Here is an 11386-nt window from a genome sequence, read left to right on the forward strand (position 1 = left end):
CCGGCCGGTGAGTGTCCCACATGGCGCGGCAGACCTCTCCTGTTGCGCCCACTGCTCCCCTCAGCAGTGTATTTCATCAGTCTGCCTGTTCTGTTCCCCGCTCTGTCCCTGGTGAATCCTCTCACCCTCCTGCACATTCTGGGCTATACACTGGTTCTTGTATAAGTAAATAAATAAATCGTAAAAAAAAAAAATTGGTATATTGAGCCTCCCTGGTGGCGCAGTGGGTTGAGCGCAGCGCCTTGAAGCTGTCTAGAGCCTCTGCAGCACCGGTTTGATTCTGGCCAGCCATGGAGATTCCCACATAGCGTGGCAGACCTCTCCTGTCCTGCCTGCTTCCCTCAACAGTGGGTTTTGGTCATCCTGCCTGTTCTGCTCCCTGCTATCTCTGGTGAATTCTCTCACCCTCCTGCGCCTCGGGCCTGTAACCCAGTGCATGTATAAATAAATAAATCTTAAAAAAAAAATTTGCTGTAAATGTTTCTTTTCTTTTTTTTTTTTTATAGAGGCATGTTTTTCATTTATTTATTTGTTTGTTTGTTTTGTTTATACATGCACTGGGTACAGTCAGAAGGACGGGAGGGTGAGAGAATTCACCAGACCAAGAGCGGGGAGCAGAGCAGGCAGAAGGACCGAAGGACACTGCTGAGGGGAGCAGCGGGCGGCAGGAGAGGTCTGCGCACCATGTGGGACCCTTCTCCGGTGGCCGGGGAGCAGCTGGGGATTGAACCGGCGCTGCAGAGGCTGCAGGCAGCTTCGCAACCCAGCGCTCAACCACTGCGCCACAGGGGAGGCCCTGTAAATGTTTCTTAAAGCTATGTGTACAAGCAAACTACAATCCCATTTTTTTTTTTTAAAGCAAATTATATAGTTTACATACAAGTCTAGAAAATAATCAGGAGGCATGTACAACATAATATTAACAAAGGGTTATACCTGAGGTAAAGAAATATTGCTGATTATTATTTCCTTGTGGGGTTTTTTTCCCCATGAGTTTGCATTTCTCTACGACACACTAAGACAGGAAATGTATGTGCAGGGCAGCAGTTTGGGTTCTGAGCCTCCTCCTCTGCTAGTTGAGGGGAGGCCAGGAGTTTCCTGGCAGCTCTTGAACAACTCTGTCTTTCCAAACTGTAAAAAGTCATCCAGAAGCATGTTCAAATATGGTATCTCAAGTTTAGAGATTCAAGAGGCCTCCGCTCAGTTTCACTGACGCACAAAGCACATTTGTAAAGGGGTGGCGTCTTCTTTCACCTGGGCTGCTCTGCAATGGGAGGGCTGGGGGAGCAATATCATCCACTGAGGGGTTCTACAGAGGTTTCTTTTTGAGGTGGAATGATTCCTTTTCCAGGAGTTCACCCACTCCGGTTTATTTGAGGAATTCCCGCTGTCTATATAATTTTACACTTGATGATGAAAAAGTCTGATGCTATTTGGTTTACATTACAGAACTCTGGGAAGGGCAGAAGATCTCTTGCCTATTTCATCCCCTCCTCAGAGCTCTGAGCACAGAAAATGTCTATCATAGGTGTTGGAGAAGTTGCTTGTTCACCTGCGGTGTGAGACACAGCGCCCCAAGAGGCCACAGAGGCCTCTGTGAGAAAGACCTGAATGCTGTGGAGGACCCCCCTGAGCCTTGCTGTGACCCTGATCAAGCTGCTGCCCAGAGCTGAACTTCAGTCTCTCTTGCAAAATGGGATGGGCAGAGGTTTGGACTGAGTGGGTGCTTAGGCCTCCTCTAGCTCTAGCAGTCTGGTTCTGAGAACATGGCTTGCGGTTGCCCACCTTCACCCTGGTTGATGTGTGCAGAACGGAATGATAGCTCTTGTGATATACTGTAGACATTGTATAGTCTTGTTTTGTGTCAACTAAAGGAAACACATAAAAAAGTAGTCTTCCCACCCCACCCCATGAAAATATAATGAGAATGACACATAAGGAGGAGACCGGGAAAAACCAGAAGCGAAGGATGGTTGCTCTCCTCGAAAGGAAAGTTCTCAGTTGAAGTCTTGTAGTAGCTGCGGCATGGGGCCTGTCGCCATGTTAGACAAGTCTCTGAGAAGGAATGGGCTTGCCCCCCTGTGTCAGTTGCGGCCTGAAAGAGAGGCAAGAGAGCGTCACTGCTGCAAGGGGCAATGGCAGGTGCTGCAGCATCCATCCAAGCCCATCCTCACCCCCAACCTCCCAGTCTCTAAAGGCTGGAGGGCTTGTCCCTGGGGGGCCAGCATGGGACTGGGTGAGTGACCTGCCAAGTACTTATTAATCCTCACAGCAACCCTAGGGGTAGACACTGAAAATGAGAGCTTAGAGGACATCTCCAAGGTTAACTCTCTAGGTGATGGAGTAACCATCTGAAGCCACTTAATCTAGCTTCTTGAGGACTTTGTCAAGGTCCCCAGGAGGTGGAGAGGAGGCTGATAATTAAAGTTCTCAGTTGACCTGATTTTCAGCCCCAGGAGAGGATCACAGGAGACGGGGAGGATGTGAGCAAACCACCACCATCAGCCAAGTGGAGCTACTTTATCTAAAAGTGCCTTTGACAACCTAAGTGTGATGTTACACTAAGACTGTGCACTTATTCAGCACTGGGCTACCACCTCCTAAATGTGCTAATTTGCACCCGATCTGCACCTGCTGTCCTCCAAAATCTCTCCATTGAATCTACTCTTGACGATCTCTGTGTCTGCTAGCTCATAGCTGTAGAGTCCTCACATATGTTTAACCTGCTGAGTTTTGCATTTCAGGGCAGAGCTTTATTCTCATTCATTTAAAAATGTGGATTTTCAGGCTTCCCTGGTGGCACAAGGAGTTAAGCACTGCACTACGAAGCAATCCGCAGCCTCTGAAGCACAAGTTTGATCCCCGGGCGGCCAGGGAGCAACCCACATGACGAGGCAGGTTCTCCTGTCTTGTCTGCTACTCCACTCAGCAGTGTATTTTGGTCAATGCCAGTTTTGTGTCCCACTCTGTCCCTGGTGAATCCACCCACCCCCTGCATCTCTGGCCTCTACCCCAGCTCTTGTACGCATAAATAAATAAATCTTTAAAAATAATAAATAAATAAAAAGGAGCATTTTCAGAAGATAAGGGATGATTCTCCTCCCAAAACTTTCAACTGCATCTGTTTTGAAAAGGATAAAAATCCTTTTTTTAAAGAGTCTTGGTATATCACCTGCACTATAAGCATTGGAAATTCTTTATATTTCTACTGTTAAAAGTAATGAGGTATAACCCAACCTTTTGCTGTCTCCAGGAAACACATTTAGCTACAAAAGATAAGGATGGAAAACAATCCTACAAGCAAATGGACCAAAAAAGAAAGCAGGAACAGCTATACTTATATCAGATAAAACAGATTTCAAACTCAAAAAGATAAAAAGAGACCCCAACAGTCACTACATTATGATCAAGGGGACAATACTTCAAGAAGAAATAACACTCATTAACATATACTCACCAAACGAAGGAGCACCAAAATAAATCAGACAACTGTTGTCATTTCTGAAAACAGACATCAGAGAAAACACATACGTAGTGGGAGACTTCAACACACCACTATCAACAATGGATAGATCAACAAGACAAAAAATAAGTAAAGAAACTAAGGCTCTAAATAAGGACCTAGAGCATTTGGGCTTAAGAGACATCTATAGAACACTAAACCCCCCAAAAATGGAGTACACATTTTTCTCAAGTGCACACGGATCATTCTCCAGGATCGATCACATACTGGGGCACAAGACAATCATCAACAGATACAACCAAGATTGAAATCATACCAACCATCTTTTCTGACCATGAAGGCATCAAACTAGAAATAAACCATAAAAAGAAGGCAAGGAACTCTCCTACCTCATGGGGATTAAAAACCACACTACTGGAAGACCACTGGACTAATGAGGAGATCGAAGAAGAAATTAAAAAATTCTTTGAATTGAATGACAAGGAGGACACCAATATCCTAAATGTATGGGATGCAGCAAAAGCAGTAATAAGAGGAAAATATATAGCAATAGAAGCTCACATCAAGAAACAAGAAAGAACTCAAAGAAACAACCTAATCTCGAAGCTCAAAGATCTAGAAAAAGAACAACAAAAAACCCCCAAAACCAGTAGAAGAAAAGAAATAATAAAAACCAAAGCAGAAGTAAATGACATTGAAACTAAAAAAACAATCCAAAAGATCAATGAAACCAAGAGCTGGTTCTTCGAAAAAATCAATAAAATAGACAAACCCCTAGCAAGCTCACAAAGGAAAAAAGGGAGAAAGCACAAATAAACACGATCATCAATGAAAGAGGAGAAATCACAACAGACACAGCAGAAATCAAAAGAATAATCAGTAACTACTATGAACAGTTATATGGAAACAAGTTCAACAATCTAGAGGAGATGGACAAATTCCTACAACTCTACAATCACCCAAAGCTAGATAAAGAAGAAATAGAACACCTAAACAGACCAATTACAAGCAGCAAAATTGAAATGATAATCAAAAACCTCCCCAAAAACAAAAGCTCAGGACCTGATGGATTTACAAATGAATTCTACCAAACATTCAGAGACGAATTAGTGCCTATTCTTCATAAACTCTTCCAAAAAATTGAGAAGGAAGGGACAATACCAAACACGTTCTATGAAGCCAACATTACACTAATACCAAAACCGAACAAGGACAACACGAAAAAGGAAAACTACAGGCCAATCTCCCTAATGAACACTGATGCAAAAATCCCCAATAAAATTTTAGCTATCAGAATCCAACAATGTATCCATAAGATAATTCACCACGACCAAGTAGGATTCATTCCAGGGACATAAGGATGGTTCAACATCCGAAAATCAATCAACGTTATCCAATACATCAACAAAAAGAAATACAAAAGCCATATGATAATATCAATAGATGCTGAGAAAGCTTTCAACAAAGTGCAACACCCATTCATGATAAAAGCCCTTGAAATTCTTGGGATACAAGGACCATACCTCAACATCATAAAGGCCATATATGACAAGCCAACAGCCAGTATCCTTCTCAATGGTGAAAAGCTGAAAGCAATTCCATTAAGATCTGGAACAAGACAAGGATGTCCACTCTCACCACTACTTTTCAATATAATACTGGAAGTCCTAGCCAGAGCAATAAGACAAGAGAAAGACATACAAGGAATCCAAATAGGAAAAGAAGAAGTCAAACTATCACTATTTGCAGATGATATGATAATATACATAAAGAACTCCAAAAACTCCACAGAAAAACTAATTCAGCTCATCAATCAGTTCAGTAAAGTGGCAGGATACAAAATCAACACGCAAAAGTCAGTAGCCTTCCTATACACAAACAATAAATCTGAAGAAGAAGAAATTTTAAAAAATCCCTTTTATCATCAAAACAAAAAAAAAATCAAATATTTGGGAATAAATCTAACAAAAGAGGTTAAGGGCCTATACAAAGAAAACTATAAAACACTGTTAAAAGAAATAGAAGAAGACACAAAGAAATGGAAAGACATCCCCTGCTCATGGATTGGAAGAATAAACATTATTAAAATGGCCATCCTACCAAAAGCAATATACAGATTCAATGCTATTCCAATCAAAATTTCAATGTCATTCTTCAAAGAAATAGAACAATTATTGATGAAATTCATATGGAATCACAAAAAACCCCGAATAGCCAAAGCTCTCCTGAAAAAAAAAGAAAGGAATGGAGGCATCACACTCCCAGACTTCAAACTATACTACAAAGCCATAATCATCAAAACTGCATGGTATTGGAACAAGAACAGACATACAGACCAATGGAATCAAATAGAAAATCCAGAAATAAACCCACAGATTTATGGTCAACTAATCTTTGACAAAGGAGCAAAAGACTATGCATTGGAGCAAAGAAAGTTTGTTCAATAAATGGTGCTGGGAAAACTGGGTCGCTACATGCAAAAGAATGAAGCTTGACCACTACCTCACACCATACACAAAAATCAACTCAAATTGGATTAAAGAACTAGACATAAGACCTGAAACCATACAATACATAGAAGGAAATATAGGCGAAACAGTGTGTGATATTCACATCAAAGACATCTTTACAGACACATCACCCAAAGCAGTGATAGTGAAGGCAAAGATAAACAGCTGGGACTACATCAAATTAAAGAGTTTCTGCACAGCAAAAGAGACAATAACAAAAACAAAGAGAAACCCCACCAACTGGGAGAACATTTTTGCATACAACACTAATGATAAAGGACTGATCACAAAAATCTACAAAGAGCTGATGAGACTCAACAACAACAAAGAAAATAATCCTGTCAAAAAATGGGCAGAAGAGCTAAAAAGAAACTTCTCTGAAGAGGAAATGCAAATGGCCAACAGACATATGAAAAAATGTTCAATATCACTTGTAATCAGGGAAATGCAAATCAAAACTACAATGAGATACCATCTTACACCAGTGAGAATGGCACATATTAAAAAAACTAGCAACAACAAATGTTGGCGAGGGTGTGGAGAAAAAGGAACTCTTCTGCCCTGTTGGTGGGAGTGCAAACTGGTCCAGCCACTATGGAGAGCTGTGTGGAGATTTCTGGACCTACTAAACATAGACCTTCCATATGATCCAGCAATTCCACTCCTAGGTATTTACCCAAAGGACACAGAAACATCCATTCCAAAGAACACCTGCACCCCTATGTTTATAGCAGCACTGTTTACAATAGCTAAGCTTTGGAAACAACCCAAATGCCCAAAAATAGATGACTGGATCAAGAAGATGTGGTACATATATACCATGGAATATTACTCAGCATTCAAAAAAGATAAGCACATGCAATTTGCAGCAACATGGATGGTGCTGGAAGGGATCATACTCAGCGAAATAAGCCAGAAAGAAAAAGAAAAATACCAGATGGTCTCACTCATAGCAGGAATCTAGAAAACTTAAATAAGGGACCAGGAAAATGAATAACTATAAGAAAGTGAAAATCAAAATCAACAAAAAACTATGAACCAGAGACACTCTATGGGGGGTAGGGGGCAGGCAGGGAGGGATTGGGGTCAAAATAAGGGGGTTGCAATTGTATTGGGAATATAAAAATAAAATTTATTATAAAATAAATAAATAAATACAAAAAAAATAATGAGGTATAAGATGTTGAATTTGGATTCTTGCAGAAAATATCAAGGACTGTGAAATACAAACCCTTGGTATAAGGTTTGAAATATTTTCATTTACTGAAAGGAACTAGTGAACACAGTTGTTTATCCTTAACACCCCCACCCCTATTCAACTCTGCCCCCATCATAGGAAGGAGCCTGCAGCTCTGCTCCTCAGGCAAGTCACTAAATGTCCTAAGCTTCAGTTTTCTCATCTGTAAATTGGTTGTCGCAGTAATTACTTTAAAGATTGCTATGAAACTTGAAATTAAAAAACAAACTACATACTCTTCTGCTGCAGCAGCCATCACTGTGTGCTACCCCATAGCCGTGGTCTCAACAAGGGCCATAAGGTGACCAAGAACTCAGCAAGGTGAGATATAGCCGCTGCCGCAGGCAGGCACCTCACCAAGGTCTTGGGGAACATGCTCAGGAAGGTGTGCGACCTGCCATGGAGTCACTCAAGGTCTCCAAAGACAAGTGGGAATCAAGTTCACCATGAAAAGTTTTGGAACACACATTCATGCCAAGAGGAAGAGAAGGCAGTTGAGCAAGGCAGCTGCCAAGATAGGCTGGACCGCTCCCTGTTCCATATGCACGCATAAAATCTTAAAAAATATATACATATGGCAAGTCACTGATACTATGCCAGCTTTCATCAAAGGGTGGTGGTTTGTATCTGTAATCTGATATCCTGCCCTCTGTGCCTCCCTGCCTGATGTCAGAGCCAGTGATCTATGATGTCGTGGTCCATGGTGTCTACCACTGTGTTGCTATAAGGATTAGACATCCTGAGTGTGACCCCACACACACACACATTAGTGTGAGGCTAGAATAGGACTGTTAGATGCGAACATCTAACAAGGTTAGATACCTCTCCCTAAGTACTGTGGAAGTACTGTGGAGAGGAGATGGAGAATGTGCTGTCTCTTCCAGATACTTTGCCGCACCCCCCACCCCAGCCCCACCATCTGGATGGTTTTTCCAGAACCATCATAGGCTGGATTGGATGAGGGAGTTACTAGAGCTACCTGCTCCTGCCTCTGGTCCCCTTTCTTTCACTCTGCTCCTTGGCAGCAATTCAAGGTCCTGCACTGATTCAGGGAAATGAGGGACTGAGCCATTACTTTTTTAGGCGATAAAAGATCATCTTTCTAGGCCAAGCAGGGAAAAAAATGTTCTCTTAAGAAAACATCAAAACCTAGCTGGAATCATCCAGATAAAGAGACCTCAGGTCTTTCGAGGAGCTACAATGAATTGGGGGAATCCTTCAGATGGGTTTTTTTTGTTATGAGGCCAAATAAAATGGACAATTACTAAAGTCACATGGCTCCCCCATCAGCCAGGCTGGGCATTCATTTTCTCCACGTGGCCAACCTTCGTCTTCTCTTGTCTCCAGCCCTATGCTGACTTCCACCCCCAGGACTCCGCTGCCATTGCCTTTCTCAGGAAGGTCCCCAATATTTGTTGCTGGGGAAGCCAGGATCTGTGCCCAGGGCTTATAAGAGACTCACCTGGGACATTTGCAAAAACCACGTTTTCGATACCCTGAATAAGGAAAAACAGAGGGGTAAGTTGACTGCCTCCAACACTCCTATCGTCCCCACGTGGGATTTTCCCTCCCCCTTCCCTACTTCTTTAGGATTGTAACTCTTGAGACCCCAGCTGAGGGCTTCTTTTCCATTCTTCTCATCAATTTAAGAAACACTGCAAATGCAGACGTAGGTGAAGGTGGGTTAGTGCACCTCCCGCATGGTACCACAGTAGGGTTTCCTGGAAGGTGACTCTCACTCTTGGTGGCTTCCACTCAACCCTTCACCCTATGGGGAATGTTCCCAGGCCCACGATGGCCCCCTCTCCCTGGGGGAGTTTGTGATAAGACTGGACCTGTGTGCTTGCTTAGAGCTTCCTCTGCTGCAGCTCCTGGCATAGGGAGCTGTCGTCCTAAAAACCTCCCAGAGAATGGAAAGAGGGGAGAGGAGGATTTTTCTCAGTTTTATCTCTTGGAAAGAAATGGCCTGTACCTAGTAGCCCTGCGGTGCAGCTTAGCATCCCAGAAATTTCAACCCCATCACCCCACCTCTGCTGCCTGGAGTCAGCAGCTGAAAGGACAGTTGAGGGGCAAATGGTGCCCAGAGTGATTTCCTAGGACTTACTGTTGTTACAGGTGATGACGGCGATCAGTGACAGGAGAAGGAGCGCACAAGCCCCAGCCAGGGGCGCCCAGATGTAGATATCACAGGAGAAGTCCAGCCCCTTTGTATTCACTGAAGAAACCCGAAGAGGCCAACATTCAGGAATGATGGGGGATCCCCTCATCCTATCCCGCCAGGCCAGCCCCATCAGGTCTCCTGGCTCAGGGTCTTACTTGCCCCACCACTAGGAGAGCCCTCCACTCCATGTCCATATTAGAGGTGGCCCTGGCTGGGGCTCTCCCCAAGGTCCCTACCGGCCCTGGCCTCCCCCATCCAGGCCCACCTCGTGCCTCACCATGGCCCCCCGCAGACGGCCGGCACCCCTCTGGACGCAGAGTCACGGGTTGAGACGCGTTGGTGGGCGCCTGCGTGGGTGGTGGAGGCCGCACCGTGGTGGTGGTGGGCTTAGCTGCGGGAGCAACAAGAGCGCGAGCTTGGGGACTGGACAGGGCGGCGGACGCGCCTTTGCCTGAGTGGCGGCTTCTGGGCTTTCCGTTGCTGGAGCGACACCCACCGCCCGCGCCCATCTGCGCCCCGGGGCGGGGGAGACGGGGTGGACACGCAATGGCCTCTCCAGGCGGAGGAAGGCGTCGAGCCTGCCGCGTGCCGCCCTGGGCTCTGCAGGGTGCACTCGCGCCTCCCACCCAAAAGCAGATCCATCTCCCCCCACTCACCCCTCCCCCCGGGCTCGACCTGCAAGCTTGTCTCAGGTCCACGTTTTACTGGTAGGAAACCCCGAGGCTCAGAGAATGGGGCCGTTCGCCCAGGGCCGCACAAGCCCTGGACATGCCAATCGCATCTAGGCTTCCCGCGGGGCGCTGAGGCTGGAAAGCAGCGCGTGCGTGTGATAAATGGTTTGAGGTGACCCCCAACCCCACGCCGAGCAGTCCCACACCACGGGTCCCGGGCCCGCACCTGGCAGGAAAACCGGCACGAAGGGACTGAAGTGTATTATCGCGTTCTGAATGGCCGCGCAGAAGTAGTAGCCTTGGTCCTTCTCCTGGAAGCGCTTCAGGGTGAGGGTGTAGCGGCTGCTACTGTCCTTTTTGCCGGATATCTGCTCGCGATCCACATCCTCCGCCCACTTGGGCGACATGCCAATGTACATTAGGAAGCGCGGACGGGAGGCGACTCCGCGTGCCTGGAAGAGCCAAGAGCAGCCAGACGGCGCGGACGGCAGCAGCACTTCGCAGCTCAGCTCCACGGTCTCCCCCGGGCTCGGGTGCACCTCCTGCTTCGACATTCGGAACACCTCTGCCGCGGCGGCGTCTGAGGGGGCCGGGCAGGAGACTGAGCCGGGAGTGCCGCGCCCCGCGCGCCCCCACCCTCAGCTTCCCCCAGAAGGGCGAACTCACGGAGCAGCAGGGCCAGGAGCAGGGCGGTGGCCGGGGGTGCCATGGCGCGCGCCCGGGGAGGCGGGTCGGACGCCCGCGGAGCGCTCCGGAGTCGGTGGCACCGGGAGGCTGGGCCCTTGGCGTCCTGGCGGTGGAGCCCGATTTCGGGTTTGAGGATGTGATGTCACTTCAACTGGCGAGAAGAGAGTCCCCTCCTTCCGCGGTTGCCGTCTTCCCATCTACATGGTTTAGGGGATGGGGCCCCTGAGTGGGGGCCCTGGAGCAGCCTTGCCGGGCTGTGGGGGAAGCTGAGATGGGCGGGCTTGAGGAGGAGGGAGACAGACTTGGAAATGACCCCTGGAAATGTCTCCCAGAGAGTGGAGATTTCAAGAAGAGGGGGTGAGAGCCGGCAGGAAAGCAGAGGGGAATGTCCACCTGCTGTGCCTTCACTCAAAGTGTCTCTAGCATTGTCGCCTGGCTTTTCGTCTGCAAAATGGCATGAGGACTGAGAAGGAAGAGGAGTTGGTGACTTTCCCACTTCTTGGGACCCAGGACAGGGTAGTTGGGGGTGTTCACCCAAGAAAAATCGTCTGCCTTCTCTGAGAACTCTTCAGAGGGGCAGCAGCGTCCCAAGCCCGGTAGGGGACAGGCTAACCTCTGCTGACTGCGTGCTTGGGGCCTGCTCCTACTGGCTAAGCC

General features: G+C 46.6%; 1 protein-coding gene across 1 annotated transcript; it reads right to left on the reverse strand.

Annotated features, from left to right (window-relative positions):
* Positions 1-890: 890 nt before the first annotated feature.
* LOC119259889 (T-cell surface glycoprotein CD8 alpha chain-like) lies at positions 891-10751 on the reverse strand. The gene is made up of 6 exons (XM_037528867.2): positions 10709-10751; positions 10269-10622; positions 9649-9762; positions 9315-9425; positions 8673-8706; positions 891-2095 (listed from the first exon to the last, which is right to left on the reverse strand). The coding sequence occupies exons 1-6, from the start codon at positions 10749-10751 to the stop codon at positions 2044-2046; spliced, it is 708 nt and encodes a 235-aa protein (XP_037384764.2). The 3' UTR covers positions 891-2043.
* Positions 10752-11386: the final 635 nt, after the last annotated feature.

This window comes from Talpa occidentalis, unplaced genomic scaffold (assembly GCF_014898055.3).
Source record: "Talpa occidentalis isolate TD23 unplaced genomic scaffold, MPIMG_talOcc4v2.1 talOcc4.5, whole genome shotgun sequence".
Classification (NCBI taxonomy): Eukaryota; Metazoa; Chordata; class Mammalia; order Eulipotyphla; family Talpidae; genus Talpa; species Talpa occidentalis.

What these genes read in the sequence shown, in the direction of transcription:
- LOC119259889 (XM_037528867.2), bottom strand. Translation starts at nt 10,751, where the DNA reads ATGGCACCCCCGGCCACCGCCCTGCTCCTGGCCCTGCTGCTCC. An exon ending in GCTCCTGGCCCTGCTGCTCC is followed by an intron (nt 10,623 to 10,708) that starts GTGAGTTCGCCC and finishes CGGCCCCCTCAG; the next exon opens with ACGCCGCCGCGGCAGAGGTG. An exon ending in GGTTTTTGCAAATGTCCCAG is followed by an intron (nt 2,096 to 8,672) that starts GTGAGTCTCTTA and finishes CCTCTCTTTCAG; the next exon opens with GCCGCAACTGACACAGGGGG.